This window comes from Poecilia latipinna, unplaced genomic scaffold (assembly GCF_001443285.1).
Source record: "Poecilia latipinna isolate Pla-1442-1.1 unplaced genomic scaffold, P_latipinna-1.0 Scaffold599, whole genome shotgun sequence".
Lineage (NCBI taxonomy): Eukaryota > Metazoa > Chordata > Actinopteri > Cyprinodontiformes > Poeciliidae > Poecilia > Poecilia latipinna.
The window spans coordinates 310,500-329,810 of NW_015113215.1; the positions used below are offsets into that span (position 1 = coordinate 310,500).

The 19,311-nt window shown below is 39.8% G+C and overlaps 3 protein-coding genes across 4 annotated transcripts in view; 2 read left to right on the forward strand and 1 right to left on the reverse strand.

Annotated features, from left to right (window-relative positions):
* hpcal1 (hippocalcin-like 1) overlaps positions 1–5,946 on the forward strand; it is a 19,666-nt gene extending 13,720 nt beyond the window's left edge. Inside the window, exons 2-4 of the mRNA XM_015042704.1 lie at positions 1,479–1,973; positions 3,286–3,391; positions 5,332–5,946. Of these exons, the coding sequence (XP_014898190.1) occupies positions 1,596–1,973; positions 3,286–3,391; positions 5,332–5,429 (582 nt within the window). The 5' untranslated portion in view covers positions 1,479–1,595 and the 3' untranslated portion in view covers positions 5,430–5,946. The remainder of the gene's footprint in view (positions 1–1,478; positions 1,974–3,285; positions 3,392–5,331) is intronic.
* A 103-nt stretch (positions 5,947–6,049) lies between these two features.
* Positions 6,050–12,945, reverse strand: pdia6 (protein disulfide isomerase family A, member 6). Of its 2 annotated transcripts, none has more exons than XM_015042702.1 (13): positions 12,813–12,945; positions 12,372–12,513; positions 11,650–11,707; positions 10,761–10,887; positions 10,515–10,621; positions 10,301–10,425; positions 9,930–10,044; positions 8,974–9,114; positions 8,396–8,480; positions 8,181–8,253; positions 7,934–8,092; positions 7,741–7,837; positions 6,050–6,553 (listed from the first exon to the last, which is right to left on the reverse strand). In XM_015042702.1, exons 1-13 carry the CDS (start codon positions 12,829–12,831, stop codon positions 6,482–6,484), a joined length of 1,320 nt encoding a protein of 439 aa, XP_014898188.1. In that variant the 5' UTR covers positions 12,832–12,945; the 3' UTR covers positions 6,050–6,481. The 2 variants fall into 2 exon arrangements, with proteins under 2 accessions (XP_014898188.1, XP_014898187.1); XM_015042701.1 differs by having other exon boundaries at positions 10,301–10,428; positions 12,813–12,941.
* Positions 12,946–13,807: 862 nt separating this feature from the next.
* LOC106953733 (potassium voltage-gated channel subfamily F member 1-like) lies at positions 13,808–18,491 on the forward strand. Its single transcript, XM_015042700.1, has one exon. The coding sequence runs from the start codon at positions 15,182–15,184 to the stop codon at positions 16,850–16,852; it is 1,671 nt and encodes a 556-aa protein (XP_014898186.1). The 5' UTR covers positions 13,808–15,181; the 3' UTR covers positions 16,853–18,491.
* Positions 18,492–19,311: the final 820 nt, after the last annotated feature.

Genomic DNA, 19,311 nt, shown 5'->3' on the forward strand with positions numbered 1-19,311 from the left:
AACCCCATTATTTCTTCTCTGAAACCATTATTTTTTTTTTTTTTTTTTTTTTTTTTTACAAGTAATCACAAAGTGCCTTTATATACTATTAGCCCTTTGCCATGTTACAGCCACCAATTTCTATGTATTTTATGAAATATGATGGACCATTACATATTATAGTATATTTTCAAGGCAGAATGGAAATAATCATCTTTGTTAAAATACACATTTTAAAAATGTGAAATTGTCTTAAAAATGCATTGCAACAAGACGTTACATAACTAGTAAAAATAATCTGGAAAGAGTCCACAGGTGTTTATTTTTAATTTCGGTTGAAATCCAATTTTGTAAAAAACTACTGAGCATATTCACTAAGAGAAAGCAAAGGAATAAAAAAAGACAGGTCCAGGATAACATTGTAGAGAAGTTTAAAGCAGGGTTAGTTTATTTAAATAGGTTAAATATCTCTGTTTAACCCATCATCAGAAATTTAAAATGTTTAAAATTTGGTCCTGCTCTTACACTCAGAGGTGAGTAGAGCAGGAACACTCGAGTTTGTGCTTGAAACATGACAACATGTAAAAATTGTCTGTATTCAAAAGGTTTTCTGACCATTCTTTGGTGTGTTGCTTTCGAGGTCAGATTCAAAGCTTCCATCATCTTTTGTTCTTGTTTGATAACACAAAGTCAATTCCCTTGTATTTGGAATAAAAACAAATCCGCCTTCACAAATTTCTCTCGCCAGATTACCGTTTTTGTGTTTGCTTACCGAAACAAACCTTTATCTTTACATCATCATGCAAGGTGTCGCTTTCAAAAATTAGATTTTGTTCTGGATGCGCGGTATTAGTGCGTCTTATCATGTCACCCAACCACGAATGCCCCCTGCATACATGAATAAACTGTTTTTGCAGAGTATACCGTAACCATGGGAGCTGAATTCGGACAAACCACAGAGACCAGAGGTGAATAGGCCCAGGTGGCCAGATGCTTTTTAGCCATCGTTTGTGTCTGCTTTTTATTCAGTAAATAAATTCCACCTGCTTAAATTAAATTAGATTACCCATTTTCCCAGGATAGAGGTGATTGTTATCGAGGTGAACGTCTGGTTCTCTCTCAGCTACTGCAGTCTGTGTCAACCTGACCTTTTACAAAGTTGCTTTATTAAGATTTACAATGCGCCCCCAGGATACTTGTCCCCTTTCCAGTGGAGGGCAAGGCTAACAAATTAACCCTCACCACACACACACATACACACACTCAATTATTCTCTCCCAAACATACGCAGAATACTTTCAACAATGACAACATTGTTGAAATCCCTGGTGTTTTGGTGTTGGAACAATCCACCTTTTCTTCATCTGCTTGATTGAGAAGAATCACTAGCACATGTTTGAGAATGAAACACTGTTGAAAACTGAGAAGAATAATTGGTCCAATGAATCTTTTATGAAATTCACACAAGGTTGTTAATGAGGTTTGTTGGTCCCCTGCAGGAGCAGAGGAAGCGGAGCAGCCTTCGACGTGGGGAGCAGTAGTGCGGTTCGAGTAAGAGATACCGACAAGAGAAGGTAGAAGCGCCAGCTCGGCCGTCCGCCTCGTAGCGTTGCATCATGGGGAAGCAGAACAGTAAACTGCGACCCGAGGTCCTGAACGACCTAAGGGAGAACACGGAGTTCACCGACCACGAGCTTCAGGAGTGGTACCGAGGCTTCCTGAAGGACTGTCCCACCGGCCACCTGACCGTGGAGGAGTTCAAGAAGATCTACGCCAACTTCTTCCCATACGGCGACGCCTCGAAGTTCGCGGAGCACGTGTTCCGCACCTTTGACACAAACGGCGACGCCACCATTGACTTCCGGGAGTTCATCATAGCTTTGAGTGTGACGTCGCGCGGCGGACTGGAGCAGAAGCTGCGCTGGGCCTTCAGCATGTATGATCTGGACGGGAATGGTTACATCAGTCGGGCGGAAATGCTCGAGATAGTTCAGGTGAGGATAACGTGTTCTGCATTATAATTGATCGCGTGTTAAATGTGTCAGATTACATGAAGAGGCAGGAAAGGTTTTACATCCACAGATGAGAAAAGACAATAGAGGCTGTCAGAACCAGTTGGTTCTTTAGTATCAGTTACCTTAAACCTTTAATCCCTTCTTGGTTGGTTGTTGTGTGCATTTCTAATATCTAAGGTGTTTTAATGAAATCATTTCCACTGATGCTGAGAGAGACTCACAGCTTACTCCTCCTTTGTTACAGCCTGCAGCTTGCAGGAAGGGTTTCTAAGAATGTGAAGAAGATCAAGGGGAAAAAAAGCCTTTTCTGGAATCAATCTAAAACCAATAACTGTCACAGCTTCTTCACTTTATAATTTTAGTGTCCCTTTTTTACATATGTGCACCTCTTAGAACGTTTCATATTTTATCAGATTACAAAAAGCTCAGGAAGGGGAATTCATTTGCCTGTTACATTTAATAACCGTGCAACACGCAAATTTGACTTTTATTCTAAAGTGGCAGGAAGAAATCTATTTTGCTTGTAGTTTGCCACAAGACATGTAAGGGTCAGAGCACTGACTGCACAAGCAAGCGAGAAATATCGCACATTTACGAGGCAACTGACAGATCATCTGGTGCTTGTGTGCTCCGCTTTGCAGTAAATGGCTTGCAGTAAATCTATCGCATTTTAATCTCTTACAAATAGGGTTAATAGAAAACACTAGCTTTCTATTGGGAAGACTGAATGTCCTTCCCATTCTCTACAAACCTCTATCTACCAAGTCCAGGTTTACCAGGCTTTGGGGAGAAACAGTTTTTCTTTGGCCTGGTAGTTTCACAGGATAGAAAACGAATGACCTCGTAAAACTAGCCTTGTATGTCACTACCATATATGATGCTGAAGTGCATACTCGTGCTCTTAGGGAAACGTGCTGGCATCGTTGTCTAGGTATTTTTTCGGTCAGGAGCCTGCCATGTTTTTAATGCAGATATATCCCCTTAATGATGTACTGTAAAATTATAATAGATTCTTGGATTCAATATTATTCCTTTATTAAAGTTTTGTTGCCTTTTTCCTAAATAATTTTTCGTTTAATCTATCCAGCTGAGATGCTGAATGTTCCAAACCTTGAAAAATGGAAAGTCTTATTGTTATTGTTGAATTTTAATAAACAGGTTTGAGCAGCAGCAAGCGTAAGGTTAATCTCACATAAGAATACATATTTTCCCCACTTAACTCTGCAGCAACAGATATAATTAGAAAAGTCCTCATATACATAACTGCAATCCCAATTATGTTAATCTGCAGGCTATTTACAAGATGGTGTCATCAGTAATGAAGATGCCAGAGGACGAGTCGACGCCAGAGAAAAGAACGGATAAGATTTTCAGACAGATGGACATTGACAATGATGGTAAGACTGGTGTGATGTGTGTGTTTGTGTGTGTGTTGTCTATTATAGGCATGCTATAACTGATTTTTCCTCAGCATTTTCTCCCTAATGGAAATAAGTTGTTTGCCTTGTAAGAAGGATACACGTATTCTTTTCACACCGACCAGAGTACATGGCAAATTGGCTGACATCCCTGCCAGCATGCCTAGGTGGGACCCATGGGGGGAAAAGGAGGGCAGGCCATATGGGTCCCATATGGGTTTGTCCGCGGGTTCCACGATGGCCCCACATGGGTTTGTCCATTTAGGGCCCACAATAAAAAAAAAATCTTGATTCTTGCAAAAGTTTCATTAGCATCCTCAAATTTAAGTTTCCACTACATTGCAAATGCTTCTGCAAATACTTATTTCTCCATCAAGTCAGTTTGTGCTTTATTATTAAGAATTAATGTACTGTTATACTGTTGTGAATGAATTGGAGGTCTAGATAGCGATACACAATCAGACTGCAGGTGCAGTATAAGACTCCATCATTCATTTGGCTCAGACACGAAGAAAGAACATGAGCCAAAGCTGAAGCCTCTTAGAGTTACTACACAACCTATAAAATTGTTTCCAGAGAGCAGTTATTAATTTAATGGCATTACCTAAAGTTTTGTAAGTTGCAAACTTACACCTTCGCTTACAGGCTCTGTTTTCAACAGAGAGGTATTTACTGTAACAGAGCTCACCCACATTTTCTGCATAGATGATCTTTGTAGCAAAAGTTCTCACAGCACATTTTATTTCCACTAAAAATATGCCTAGTCAAGAAAACAGTTTGTTATCTGCCTACAGCCACATAGAGTCATAGGTCTCAAGAAAGTTCCATTATGGATGCAGCGTCATCATCCATATATGGCAGTAACTTCCTCTTCTGTTGGGTGTGCTTTTACTACACACTGGCTCACAAGCAGGCTGATGGAACAGGGGGGTTTCCTCCACACAATACAGAAAACTGGGAACAAAAGCATGGAAAATCAGGAAGAGATAGAGGTATTAGTTTCCTGGATGTCCTCAGCCATTTCCTCTCCATAGAAAGGCAGCTAAACCGGTGGGGATAAACTACAAATGTATAATGTAGAAAATTCAAATTCTAAAACAATTCTGCCAGGAAAAGTTGTGAATTTATTGGTATTCCTAATAATACTTTTAAAATAAATGTTACTGAGACATTTCTTTATGTATAATTTACAAAACATCCTTTTTAGAAACTTCTAATTAGGAAGCTATGACTTTCCGTTCCCTTTGAGTATGAGTAGGACATGACACAGAGGCCAGTTTCTCTTTGCTGATGGCTAAAAGGCAGGACAAGTAATAATCTTGTCTGCATCAACAATGAACAGGATATTAAAGAAGGTTGAAAAACAAATTTTGAAAGCTCATTGCAGCTGAGAGCAGTTTTATTGGGGTTCACTGAAATCTCCTCAACAACAATTTAATGCCATCAACATGGCAACCAAATGGATTAGTAGTGATGTGAGGACAAAAACCTTTTTTATAACCTACCATCACAAATGTAAACGTAAAGTTTGCTAAACACTATTCAGATTTTAAATGGAACTGTGTGCCTCGTTTGGATAAAACAAAATTGTATGTAAATGTAAGTATGACAAGTTGTTTTTTTATGTTTTAGGAAAACAGTTAATATTCTTGAAAGCTTAAATGAGGCGTTTGTTGCTTAAATCAGTGTTTTGAATCTATTTTTTTAAATTGATTGGAATTAAATTTGCCATGTAAGAAATTGCACAAAGCTTTCTGCAAGTAAATATGACGTGTTCTTTGAAAGGACTTTGTGGATTTCACACGTATCGGTAACTGGAACGGAAGTGATTGTGTTGTGACACTGAAAGATCAGATGCTTTTTTTTTTTTGGTTGTTAGCTGACTCGCAACACGCTTCGTGTCGGTTTGTGCTCTGCAGGTAGATTGTCGTTGGAGGAGTTCATTAAAGGTGCCAAGAGCGACCCATCCATCGTCAGACTGCTGCAGTCGGATCAGGGAACCTCCCGCCAGTTCTGAGGACAGAGAAGCCGGCTCTGCTGCATGTGGAAACCTACCGCATAAATCCAGCTTTATACCGTTCCTTACCTCCCGCTTTCAGCTAACACTCTTGTTTACATTGATGTGTCTTCTCTCTGGAGCTGTTTTAATTGAAAGTATTATTTTTGTGCTTTTCCTAAAACTCTTTCCCATTTAGCCGTTTTGGTTAATTTAAGTGCCATATAAGTTTGTATTGACTGGATTCAAAGCTTAAAGTGTAATGGTTACCATTATGTTGCAAAAGGAAACTAATTAAATTACTAAGTATTTGATTCAATTGAAGCTTATTGTGGTTTAAGATAACAGATGCTTACAAAGCTCTGTATGCCTTGATATAGCATGGCTCAGTTATTTGTATTTTTTTTTTCCGATATTGTGAGCATGCTGTTTGTGAATAAGGAGGCAGGGACTGGTTGTTTTTATTCCTTTTTATTTTTGTAACAAAAATGTCATTTTGTTTTCACACAATTGAAATAAAGTCGTGTAAGAAAATCTACACAAGTCGTCCCACAGGTTCTCCCCCCTCCATTGTCCTGGACAGACATGAAGCAAACCCACCCAGAGTCTCATTCACCGGTTGTTGTTTTTTTTTTTAAACAAAGGAAAATATGCCAAGTCAGGTTTAATCATCACCTTTCACAAGTTCACATCTTAAAATTGTTGAAGGCAGCTGAAGAAGGGAGTCGCATTTGGACAAAAAAAAAAAAAAAATCAAAAAACTTGAATGAACCCCCCCACCCTCCTCTCTTCAGCTGACGGCAGCTTTATAAATATTCAGCCTGAAAACATTCAGCAGGTTTGTGAAAATGAGTTTACCTCAGGGACAAACACACACACACACTCTCCTCTCTCTCTTGGGTGACGGATAAGATGGTGTGAAAAACTGCAGGTGACTCTCGTGCGCCTTTTCTGGAGTATTTCAGTAACTGGCCGGCGGGGCCTCCCATTCGTCCACAGGAAGGGGGAGGCGAGGGACAGGACCAGACAAGACCAAACCCAAATCCGTCTGGGTCCGATCCTTACGTTTGGACTCATAACTCGTCCTTGTCAAAGTCCTCGTCCAGGTCGATGTCACTGAGGTCGTATTCCTCCTCCACAGGAAGCTGAACATGACAGAGAGAAAAAAAAGAAAAGGGAATGTTATGTCCAAATCTGAATTCAGCTTTATTGGAATTGGATATTTTCTTGTAATCACATGATGAAAACTTAAAAAAAAAAAAAACTAGGGATGTTTAAATGTTTCCCTTTATGTAAAGTTCAAAATAGCAAGAGCTAAATAATAACTGCACTCAATCGTTGAGGTACATTAGAAAAAAAAAAACTCCTTTATTAATTTAGCAACAGATTTTTTTCAGTAAATAATTTTCTCCACAAAAGCCATTTAGTTTATACGTTCAGCAATAATGTTTGCACTCATATGTACATAACAAATTAAGTGTAATGATTTGGACTTTATACATTAGTCAGACTTTAAAATTCAACATTAAGCATGTTTAAAAAAAATATTTAATGCAGCCAAATATTTAAAAAAATGTAGGCTTCAGTTCAGTCAAATTAGAGACTAAATGATATGCATATCAAACACAGGTATTGTGAGTCTGTCTAGCTTATTTAGATATCAACATCAGCACGTTACTACACGATGATTCAGAGCTAATTAGTGAGGCAAACGTATCGGAACAAAATAAAAAAAAAAACAAACACAAACAAACAGAGCTTTAATCTTTAATCAGAACACACTGTGTTTCATCTCCTCAGCTGCTTTTTATGCAGGCAGTAGTGCTGTGGTTCCTTTAGTATCCAAATGCCATTATGCTAACCAATTGAGACCTTTTCAACCTTTGAAATCTTAACAATCTGACTATGTTTTTGCAAATTGCCTCAAGATGATGTGTTGTGAATTGGAGCTATATAAATAAACCGGATTAAAGTCATCGGACATGAAAGCAGGTACTTTGCTCAGCTTGGTCTGACCGACAGTTTCAAAACTAACGGTACTTGGTAGTGAACGCTGCAGCGGTAGTATGGAGCCCTCTACACTCGCAACAAATCTGAATTTTGTTTGAAACATTTGAGTTAATGATTCTGTTGACTAATTGCAGATAACACAATTAGAAGCCAATTTCAAACAGCTCCTTTTAAGACGCGATGTTAGTTTTATTCTAAATAATGTTAATAAATGAAAGCCACTTCATTTTCTCTTAAGATCTTAACAGAAAATCCCATCTTTATAATGTTCCTTTCAGAGCACCAGTGCCTCGCATTAGAAAACTGATGCAGCCGCACTCACCTGCCCGTCCTTCCCATCCCAGGCTTCTACAGCGTTAATCTTTGGCATGACTCCGCCTCCCAGTGTGGCGGTGGAGCCTCGGCCCACGGAAAGCTCCCTGAAAACATCAGCGACACCAGGTCCTCCATTTACTCTGCCTTTTGCTTTCTTTGGCTAAAGAAAACTAGAAAAGCAGGAAAAGTGCGCCCTCTACCTGAGGAACTCGTGAATGCCAGTCTCACTGAAGGAGCCTCTGAGGAGAGCGAATTTCATCTTGCGTGCATTGATGGCGGCCATGGCCGGGTAGCCGAATCCGCCGATTCCTAGAGAGGTCTCCAGCTCCAACTGAGCGCCGGCCTCCGTCCAGAGCCAACTGGAAATAAAAACAACAACAACAACAAAGATCAGAAAACTGTAACTCCGATTGACATAAAGTAATATTCCATAGCATTAATCCTCACCCCCACAGCTTCTTCTTATACTTTTCTGCCATCTTTACCATCACATCCAGATAACCATTTCTACCAGATGCGCCTGTTTGGAAACATCAGCAGAATGGTATTAGGATTTGTGTCCGAAATTTGCGTTTCATATTTTTGATTTAATTTGGAAACAAAGTTTTAACATGAGTGGGGGAAGAAAAAAAAAAGAAAAAAAAAAAGACGCATTTCAGCACCTGTGTCCAGGATGTGTGGAAGGACGGCAATTATACACAGCTGACTGTCTTCACAGGTCTTCTTCAAGACGTCTTCATTAAGGATCTGAGAGAGAAAGTTCATTTTAAACTCAAAGTATTTTCCGTAAAAAAAAAAAAAAAAACAAGGTTCATATGAATGTTTTTTTTAAATGCAATTTTACACATTTTCAGATCAATATTTATCAAATAAAATTTGCTAAATTATTACATTTCTTTGTTTTTTACAAATACACAGAAAATCTCTAAGAGTATCAATGTTTTAAATATGAAGCCAGAAACATTGACAGACTGCTGCATGCTTAGATCAACAGATTATAAACAAAAAAAAAAAAAAAGGGGGAAAAATAAAGTAAATCCTTTTAATAAGTCTTAAAACCTTAATTTTTCCAAACCAATGTTTTGTCATTCCAGTGCTTCTTGAGGACGGACTGAACACTGATTAAAGCTTCCATTTCAGTCACAGCTTTAGCTTTAATTGTACAACACCTGAAGCAGTCATACTTGTTGCCACAGTAACCAACTAAAGTGATTTGTAGGAGGCGGATGATCACACTGACCTCCAGCAGCTCAGGAGCAGGGGCGTTGTCAGAGAACAGATCCATGGCCTTCTCGATGATGTCCCCTCGGGTTCGGCCTCCTTGGTAGTCCTCGGGCTCCTCCCCTTTACGGAAAATTTTGATTGTGGGAAATCCGGGGATTAAAAAAAAAAAAAAAACATACAAAAACATTCCTTTAATACCAGTTTCAGCTGTCTGATGTGGGAAACATAAACACAAAAAGGCAAGGCATTGTTAATGCTTAAAAATATAACATCCACGGAGGGGGATTTCAGGACAGACGTTTAAGCCACCAAATATAAAAGGCTAAATCTTAAAAATGCATGCACTATTTGGCTAAATATCTTAGCAGTTTTTTCCTTTATACAAAAAAGAAAAAAACAACAAACTGGAACACAGAAGACATTTTCCTGAGTTTTCTCTTTCCAGTACTCCATTACTCTATACAAGTTTCACCCACTAAGCTTAAACATCCAGTGAATGCTTAACACCAGATATTATATCAAAGCATTCCATTACGTTTGTGATTTTTCACACACCTAGTTTCCAATGATGCATTTAAAATATTTTGCAGCTCTAAATCACCAAAACGTCTGCAGTTGATCACTGAACAGCCAAGGCTTTGATTTTAGATGCTGAAATATTTAAAGCAGAACACCACAGTCTCCCCTCTGCTTTTCCTTATAGATGTGAAACTCGAGCAATCCCTCATTAAGCAGCTTTATAAAGATATTTAACCTCAGCATCCAACTTTGGAGAAAAGATGCAAACCAGGTAACCGTTTTCTCACACCGACATTTTGTTTTTCCCAAGCAGACCAAAGCTCTGTGTATGTAAAGCTAAAACCACTGGAAATGAGATGCACTGGTAGAGAATACACAGCCCAGTTTTGCACAGATATCAGGGTTATTTTGCATTTGGAGAAATGATGACACGGCGTTGAGTTTTTAACTCACCCCGTAGCGGCTGGACACAACCTGATGTACGGTAGCGTCCACAGCCCCAAGGCGAACTTTGCCCTTGGTCTGCTCCTTAACAGCTGTGGCTGCAGCTGCCCACTCCGGCTCCAGGCTGTGGAGGAGGACACAGTGACCGTTACAATAAAATAAAAAATAAAAATAAAAATTCACCTCAAATCAAATTTTTGTGCAAGGCTCATGGTTTCTAGTTGTGGAGTTGACAAATTTCACAACTTCTTGAAAAAAATGTAGCTAAAAATGTGTGCTTTATTCTAGTGGCCGGACAAATCTGAGTGATTTAAGGTCTGCATGTTGCATAGTAAGAGGGTTTTATCTTGTTTGATGCGACGAGACCATTAGCTACTTACTTCTTGCAGTGTCCGCACCAGGGGGCAAAAAACTCCACCAGCCACACGTCGTCGCTGTTCAGGACGGTCTCGTCAAAGTTGTCGTCGGTGAGCTCCACCACGTCCTTCTTGCTGCCACCGCTACTCTGCTGGAAAGTAAGAGGAAAAACCTTTCATTTCCATCACTTCCATTAAGAGAGCAAATGCTTCAACGGGTTCCCAGTGGTTAACTTACCTGCTTGTTGTAGCTGGAGCCACCAGACTTTCCGCTCAGCCTCTCTTTGACGAGCGTTCTCAAAGCGTTCATTGCTCCATCGACGATCGCCTGACTACTGCGTCCTCCTGGTGGCATCAAAGATTTAGTCATGGCATTATGCATCTTTAAACGTGTGGTTATTAAATCAGCCACAAATCATTTTATGATAGCATCAAATAAAAAAAAAAAAATCAAAACAAAACAAAATGCACTTCTAATACTCACCTTGGTATTCCTCTGGTTTATTTTTATTTGCTCCAAAGACCTTGATGGTGGGGAACCCTCTGACGCCATATTGGCCTCCCAATGACTTGTGCTGGTCAGCATCTACTGCCCCAACCTTCACAATACCCTGAAAGATTGATATAGACACATTGGCTCTGTTTAGTGTAATTAGACTACATTTAGTCCAATTAAAAGCGTCAACGTTTGCATGACAAACGTGAACATTTTATGTGAATCTACATGGAGGATTTTTGTTAAACAAAGAAAGAAGTATTGACATAAAACAGCACTTAAGAATGAGCTGCAAGCCATAATCTTAGCTACATCTTTAGCATCCGTTAGTCTCTTTTGTAGGTGTATTACCATAGTAGAGTACATCGTTTCAACTGGAGTAAGCTGAGTTTTACATTTACGTTTTTGCTCTCTAGTGAAACCGTTTCCGTCAGAAGGTGTGCATAACCATTTATACCTGCAAATATAACCACCAGAAAACTTAACTGGAGCTTAGTCGATTCACCATTACCGAATCCAGCAGATAAAAACAAAGAGAATGGTTAATCTGTGCTGCAAACTGACAATTTCATTTTTTTAATTTGGCAGCATAACTTTACTTTTGCCACAGAATAACTTAATTGTTATTAACTTTTTTGTTTTTGAAGAAGGTTTCTGCTGCCGAGCCGTCATGAGGAGTGTGTTGTGGTATTAGAACGAAACATTTTTATTCTGCTGCAACAAGAAGCAGGTTTGGAGATTTTGAAACTTCAGATAAAAATATAATCACCCAGCCCCTTCTTTTTCCTCAACACATATCAGTATAACTCTACTTTTCTAGTCTGATCAAAATAAATGCAGAAGGAAGAAAAATGAGGTGCGACGGCTCCGTTTTTACCTTGAGGGCTGTTGCTGCTTTCTTCCACTCTGGAGCAAGATTTTGACAGTGGCCACACCTATGAGAAAAAAAATGGAAGAAAAGGAAAAAAAAAAAAGCAACAACAAATGATTGACCAAATGACCATAGATTTCTGCAATTAGAGACGCACAAACTGCATCAGCAAAAAGACTGGAATCAGACAAAGTTTTTTTTGGGTGAGCTCTAACAGCAGACACTGAATATCTGCTTATTCTTTTCATATTCAATAAATTCATCAAAACTAAACATTTTCCCCTCTGTATTTGTTACAGTCATAGACAAGCAAAATGAATAAAAAAAAATCCTTGAACTGCTCTGAGACTCATACATCAAAACACTGTAAAATCTGAATCTTCCTCAGTTTTTGTCTTTAATTGAGGGTCATAAGCTCTAAAACTTTTAATGCCAACAAAGGACAGAAATCAACTCAACAGTTATACTGCATTGTTCTTTCAGATGAAAAACGCAAACTTGTTCACCTCATCTTTTTGTGTGGGTTGTGCTCGTCACAGCTAAAAAGTGGAGAGCAAGTTTTGCATACAAGCCTCGTTTTGTTTTTGTGATTCATATGTAAATGCTTAAAAGGGAAGGAAATGCCTCAAAACAGGCGACTGTCACCCAACCACAAATCATTTCTTATAAAACTACTACTGCCGCATCATTACTGTGATCAGTGAATGCCTACATCTGTATGAACTCACCAGGGAGCATAGAACTCCACCAGCCACAGACTGTCACTCTGGATCACCTCCCTGTTGAAGTTGGACGGTGTGAGCTCAATAACATCATCACTGGAGGAATACATGGCTTGGACCGACAGGACCAGCGAGCAGCCCAGCATTCCTACAACACAAGGTAAACAACCAGAAGGTTCATCTCAGCGACTAGTTATGTTAAGTCAAATAAAATAAAACACCAACTACAGAAGGTTGCTAGAGGACAGCAGAGGACTGTTCATGCGGAGCTACAGATATGATTTTGAATCATTACATAAAATATAAAAGGCCTACTGCTGCACCGAAAGTTAGCCCGGCAAGCTAACAATAATAGCTAAAAACGCACTAAAATACTTAAAACACTAGCTCCTCCTCGTTACTAATGTAGCATAATAGTATTATAACATTCTCTAACTTACAACTCACCGAACAAAAGCGGACTCATGGTTTTAACTTCTCTCTGCTCGTCTCCTCGATTGAAACAACACACAGACTGCCGCCGCTGCTCACCCTCTCACAAAAGTCTATTGCAGACGAGGGGGAAAAAAATCTCACCGTGGCCCACGCTGATTGGTCCGTTATCAGAGACGGTGAGATTAGACCAATCAGCGTGCGCCGTGTAGTTTTCAGGAGAGACTCATGAAGGAAAGGAGGAGGATGGAAGCAGTATACTTTCGCTGCACCAGGATGTGTTAGATATGACTAGGCTGACTCATTCTTAAAATTTAATGACAGCAGAAAACTTTTCCCATTTTTTTACACATCAAACCCCAAAACTTTAGTGTATTTTGTTTGGATTTTAAATGACAGATTAACGTAAAGTAGAGCATAAATTTGAAGAGGGATAAAAATGACAGCAAATAATGTTCTGAATTTAGTGTCCATGTTTTAAGAGTACTGTGTGTTTAAGAGTTCATTTTAATTTGATAACACGAAATAAAATCACGTGAAACCAATTCAAATAGAGTTACCGAATAGAATCCATCTCTGATCATCTAATGAATGAACAAGCTTGTTCATTGATCATTTGTGAACAAACAACATCTTGAAGATCAAGCCAGGCAGGGAACACAGCAAGTATAAAGTTTCTGGCTATAATTGCATCAAAAGGTGTTCAACAAGGTGTGCAATGTTCAGATTATCTCCAAAAATGTGTGAAAGCAGTCCATCTTCTTGCACTTTACAATTAAGCACTGCTTTTCCTAATCACATAAACAATAACATATTTTGTTTACTTACTTTAAGGAGACATTAATGAAAATTTTTTCAAGTCACACGGGACAAATTTAAGTTAATAGATGTTTCTGATTGTAATAACCTTTCTTTAAAAAAAAACCCAAACAAACAAAAAACAATACAATCTCTCTTAAATTAAAAATAATTATCCAAAAATAATATTTTCAACTACATTTATTCCACATTGATAAACAGAAAAATAACTGAAAACACAGCATTTAAATTAAGGTAAAACATATCCATAAATTCATCAGTTTTTTTTTTTTTCCTGAACTGTTTAGCTCTTGAAACCCACAACTTTCACACACATGTAGTTTCTCTTTAAAAAACAATTTCAAAACAATAAATGTTAAACAAACAAAAAAGGGGAAAAATATTCCACGAAAGCACAAAAAGCACACTATTAAGTGATGAGTAAAACAGATCAGATTGATTGGTTGTGATTAGTGCAACAAAAGATGAGCTGCTTTGGAACGATGTGACCACTAGATGGAGACAAAGTCCAATACTCACTGTACCCAAGTCTTAATTCAACTAGTAAAAAAGTGTTCATTTGTAAAATATACAGTTTGATAAATAAATAAATAAATAAATAAATAGTTATTTGTCACTATTTTTGTAACCACTGTAATCCGTTCTTTTCTCAGACACAGTCACAAATGTATTATTCATAGCATGTGTATGTGTGTGTGTGTGTGGTATTTGTGTTTGTTATTCGTGTTATTTGTCTGAAATAAATGATTCATCCATTCACTCACGTCCTTCTTATGAGCTTTACATTAATTTATCAGATCAGCTGTCAGTTCATCATTGTCGTGTTAAAGGCCAAATGACTCACTGGTCTGCGTTACTGGTAAAAAAAAAATATCCCTACTGTAAAAGCTCTTCATCTTCATAGTGCTGTTAGAACTGTTGCTGAGAAGCTTTCAGTTAGAGTTTCATGATGACGAACCCAGTATGGATGACAGGACGGCCACATTTTGGTCTGACAGAGCAAGTCTTGTGGATATTTCATCTCAACAGGTTGCTCTCGTGTTGCGATGGAAAGCTGCAGTTCTCATCTGCAATTTCGTCAAGCTAACACCTCACAATGCTTCCCATGAAGCGCGGAAAATTGCGATCCGCAGCGCCTGGCTGCACTGCGCCGCGTCCGGACAGTAAACAGCAAAACACGCAGCAATCGTGTCACAACCGGAAGTTGAGAAATCATCTTTAGAAATAAATGTGGGTGGGTGGACATGTCGACTTCTGAGTCGACTTCAAATGTTTATAATTTCGATGTTAAAAGTGATAAGTTTGAGAAAAGAGAAGTCCAAATTTCGATATAGACAGTAATTATTTTGGCTTTAAAGTTTGGATTATGTCTTGGAATTTCACAAGTTAGGAGAGCCAGAGAACCCTTCTTATCTTTTGAGTGTTTTATTTTTGAAATCCCGGCCGGAAGTTTGGATTTCAATCACTCTGAATTGACAACAGGCGCACTTCAATGCCAACTTTTGCAGCGCGCACAGGCGCACTGTTGTCTGCCAAACAAGGCTGCATGGAACTGACAGGACTTCATGCTGCAGTCAGGTCGAAGAAAACAGATTTTCTCTTTCATAACTAATATATACACATATACATTTAATCTAGAGGAATCTAGCGGCTACATAAAGCGCGCCAGGGCGCCTGGTGACATTTTCTGTGGAGATCTCATTCAGTTTCGAAGCGGGGCAATCTTCGGAATAATGTGGGGAATCCAGAGAAGTCGGTACGCGGACTGCAACGGCTCTGAAGCGAGTGAAGAGGCGGAGATCGTGGTGAACATCGGCGGAGTGAAACAGGTGTTGTATGGCGACGTGTTGAATCGGTTCCCGGAGACTCGACTGGCAGAGCTGGTGGACTGTTCTCTGAAGTCTCCCGAAGAGATATCCTCATTGTGTGACGATTATGACCCAGACACCGGGGAATTTTATTTTGACAGGGACCCCGAGGCATTCAAGTGTATAGTGGAGCTGTATTATTACGGAGAGGTACACATGAAAAGGGGCATCTGCCCGATTTGTTTCATGAAGGAGATGGACTTCTGGAAAATCGGCGCAGATTTTCTGGATGAATGCTGCAAAAGCCACCTTAAAGAGGTCCAGGATGAACTTGCGGAGATCGCAGAGAGAGTGAGAACTATCTTGGTGGACAGAGAGGGAGACCCGTCGGCAGGAGGCTGCCAGCGCTTCCAGGCGTCGCTCTGGAGGCTGATGGAGAAGCCGGAGTCCTCAGTGCCTGCGCACGTCATTGCCATACTTTCTTTCATCTTCATCCTCGTCTCCTCCGTGGTGATGTGCGTCGGGACAATCCCCGAGCTTCAGGTGGAGGACTCCGAAGGCAACCTCACTGAGCACCCGACTCTGGAGGTCATCGAGACGGTGTGCATCGGTTGGTTCACCATCGAATACCTCCTGCGTCTGATCTCCTCTCCAAACAAGCTCAAATTCGTCTTGTCCTTCATGAACATCATCGACTTCATGGCGATCATGCCCTTCTTCGTGGTGCTGATTCTGACCTCCTTCGGCGCCGGAGTGATGGAGCTGGCCAACGTGCAGCAGGCGGTGCAGGCTTTGCGCATAATGCGCATTGCGCGCATCTTCAAGCTGGCGCGCCATTCGTCCGGTCTCCAGACGCTCACATCTGCGCTGAAGAGCAGCCTGAAAGAGCTGGGTCTGCTCCTCATGTACATGGGGGTGGGGGTGTTCCTCTTCTCAGCGCTGGGCTACACCATGGAGCAGAACCACCCGGACACGCTATTTACCAGCATCCCGCAGTCGTTCTGGTGGGCTGTGATCACCATGACCACTGTGGGCTACGGGGACGTGTACCCTAAGACCACTTTAGGCCGGTGTAACGCGGCCATCAGCTTTCTGTGCGGGGTCATCGCCATAGCGCTGCCCATACACCCCATCATTAACAACTTTGTGCTGTTTTACAACAAGCAACAGGTGCTGGAGACCGCAGCCAAGCATGAGATTGAACTGATGGCGCTGCGCTCCACTGAAGGCGAACTGAGGGCTGCGCCCGAGCATCATGAACATGTTTGCGGTACCCGGGTTTGGGACTCCTCCATGAGCTCCTGTCACAGCGATACGTTCCTACCTCTGCTGAAGGACACCAGCAGGGGAGGGCCGAGTATGCAGACCCCGAGCATGGAGACTAGCTTTGAGAGCACAGCAGAAGCCTCAGAATATTTCATCTCATGAATTTGGAAAAAAAAAAAAAACTGTCTTATCTGATAAGAAAAAAAAAAAATCTCCACAAGATGATCTAATCACTATTTTTTTGAAGTTCTATAAATGTAAGGGAGATTGGTTAAGGATTTGAAAACATCCCCGCTCTCAACATAAGATTAAACAGAAAAATGCATTAGCTTTGGACTTGATAAACTCACAGTGAACCCAGATTTGCATATGGCCGCCATTTGAACAGCCATATAGGCATCTTACTTCAGCCAACATTTATGTATGCTGCCTAAATAGTTAGAATATTACCTGATAAAGGGGGTCCCAGTAAGTATGCAGGTCACATTAGGCTCAACAACAACATTATTTGCAACTGAGGGGTTATGGCCGTTTTTTCTGTCCTGGCAGCAAAAATTTCCATGTGGGACCACAGGTGTTGGGAAAAGTAATATTTACAAGGCCTTTTCAAAGTCAATGTGTTTTTGCTGAGTCATATTATTATTACATTTGTTTTCATGTTGGAAATATGAAAGTAAACATTTACACATTGGACTCATTATGCATATGCATAAGGCTGTAGGAAATGGGCTGAAATTATTCCCCACATGTGTTTTGCCGCAGCTTGAATAATTGCCCCATGTTATTTGCCTGTACTTTGCCTATTGCAGGGAATCCATGTTTCCTGAAAGGTTTTCCCTATGCCGGCATCTCATGCCAGCTGCCATTTACATATGTGGCCCAAAAGGGTTGGAAATATTGAAGCTTTTGCTCAGTTGCAGTTGATTCACTGTGAAAAGAAAATGTAACTTTGCCTTTTTCAGTAAGTCCCTATTTAAAGAAGGTTTTTCTTTGAAAAGCCGCTGCATCTTATCAAAGTTAACATTTACACATAATGCCAGTAAGCTATGGGGTTTAAAATGGGCCTCAGCTGTGCTAAATGCCCCCATGTTATTTGCCTATATGCCAGTCCTTTGATAGATAGCAGTGGGTTTATGTTTGTTTAGCTGTTCTGTTCCAGCAGTCAGTTTTTCTCTCTTAGTCATGTCATGAGTGAGTGCCAATATTTAAGAAATGGGGGCCATTTTGATAGGGCAAGGGTTGAAAATAGGCCCTACATGGGAATGTATGCAGGTTATACGTTGTATGTTTGCTCTTATTTGATGTAACTCAAATCCGAGTACAAAGATTACCCATATTTATCCACTTCATCTATTTTGAATGTATGAGACCCCACAAGGACATTTTTAGGATCTCCTTCTGGTTTTGCTGAAATGAGGTTCATCTAGTAAACCCAAATTGGACCCATACATGAAGCACATTGTGAGCTCACACCCACCTACTACAGTAGCCATCAAGTCTGAGCAAAATCCACAAACACATACTGGCTGTGATTTAACACTCCCATACAACTAAATTTCACTTATACTGTAGATTGGTTTGTAGCTTTTTTTTTTTTTTTTTTCCCATGTGAGGCAGCTTGTTCAGGAGAAAATAAAAAAAAAAGTCAAATACATCATGATAACTGTATAAGCATAACAAAAAAGAAAAATCTGATTGTACTGTGAGCTTGTGATTTAATTATGTACATTTCACTGGAGTTGCTGGAAGCATGGATTTGGAGATGCAAGCCCTCAAGGACTCTTATATGTTGTTTATCACCCGTGATTTACATCAACGTGGTTATTGTTTCTGTGTCAGTGTAGGGTGAAATCAGATGAAAAATGCACAAGAGTTTTTGAAGCAGCTGCATCATTTGCCTGACTTTTTGTTAAGCAGGTTTTAGGGGCTTCAAATGTTCCTCTTCCTCCAGGGTTTGTTCCATGTTGCCATCTTTCTGCTGATGAAAGAAGCAAAAATCGGGAGGTGGAGAAATCCCAAAACACATGACTGTGCTCCAACAAAATCATCAGTAAAAAGAAACATGAAAAAAAAAACCAACAACGAGGAGTTGTGTGGAATATGTATTTTATTGTGATTAAAGTTGAATGCAGCATTTTTATGCTTCATGCCCCAGATTTCTAAATTATCCTGACAGGTGCCATTTTTAAAAGGAAATATTTCACAGTTTTGAAATGCCTCAACTCCTACACTGACAAGTCTGAATGATGTTGACTTTGCCACACAAATAGAACAGTCACTTTAACAGTTAGCTGGCACAGCAGGGATACTGCAATGCCCGACATGTCACGGCATGATTCAAGCAAAGTCTGTACATTTTTGCAGAGTTTTTTTTTTTTTTTTGTGACATTAGGGTCATTAAATCAGTAAATTAACAATCTTTCCACAGGAAAAATGAACAGAAAGAAGAAGGAGAAGAGAAAAAACGCAATCGATGAGGACTTAAGAGGCCTGATTGTAGGTAGACTGATGAGTTGATTTGTTATTTTAAAGCAGCTGAATTTGGAGTAAGTTCACAAATATGTGCTGGTTAACTATTTTCTTTTTTATATTAAGAACATTTTATTCAGTGGTTGCCCAGT

Coding starts and splice junctions, on each gene's coding strand:
- pdia6 (XM_015042701.1), bottom strand. Junction 10,429..10,514: donor GCTCCAGCTACAACAAGCAG/GTAAGTTAACCA, acceptor CTTACTTTCCAG/CAGAGTAGCGGTGGCAGCAA. Junction 8,481..8,973: donor CTGCTCCTGAGCTGCTGGAG/GTCAGTGTGATC, acceptor TTTCTCTCTCAG/ATCCTTAATGAAGACGTCTT.
- LOC106953733 (XM_015042700.1), top strand. CDS start 15,182: ATGCTGCAGTCAGGTCGAAGAAAACAGATTTTCTCTTTCATAACTAAT.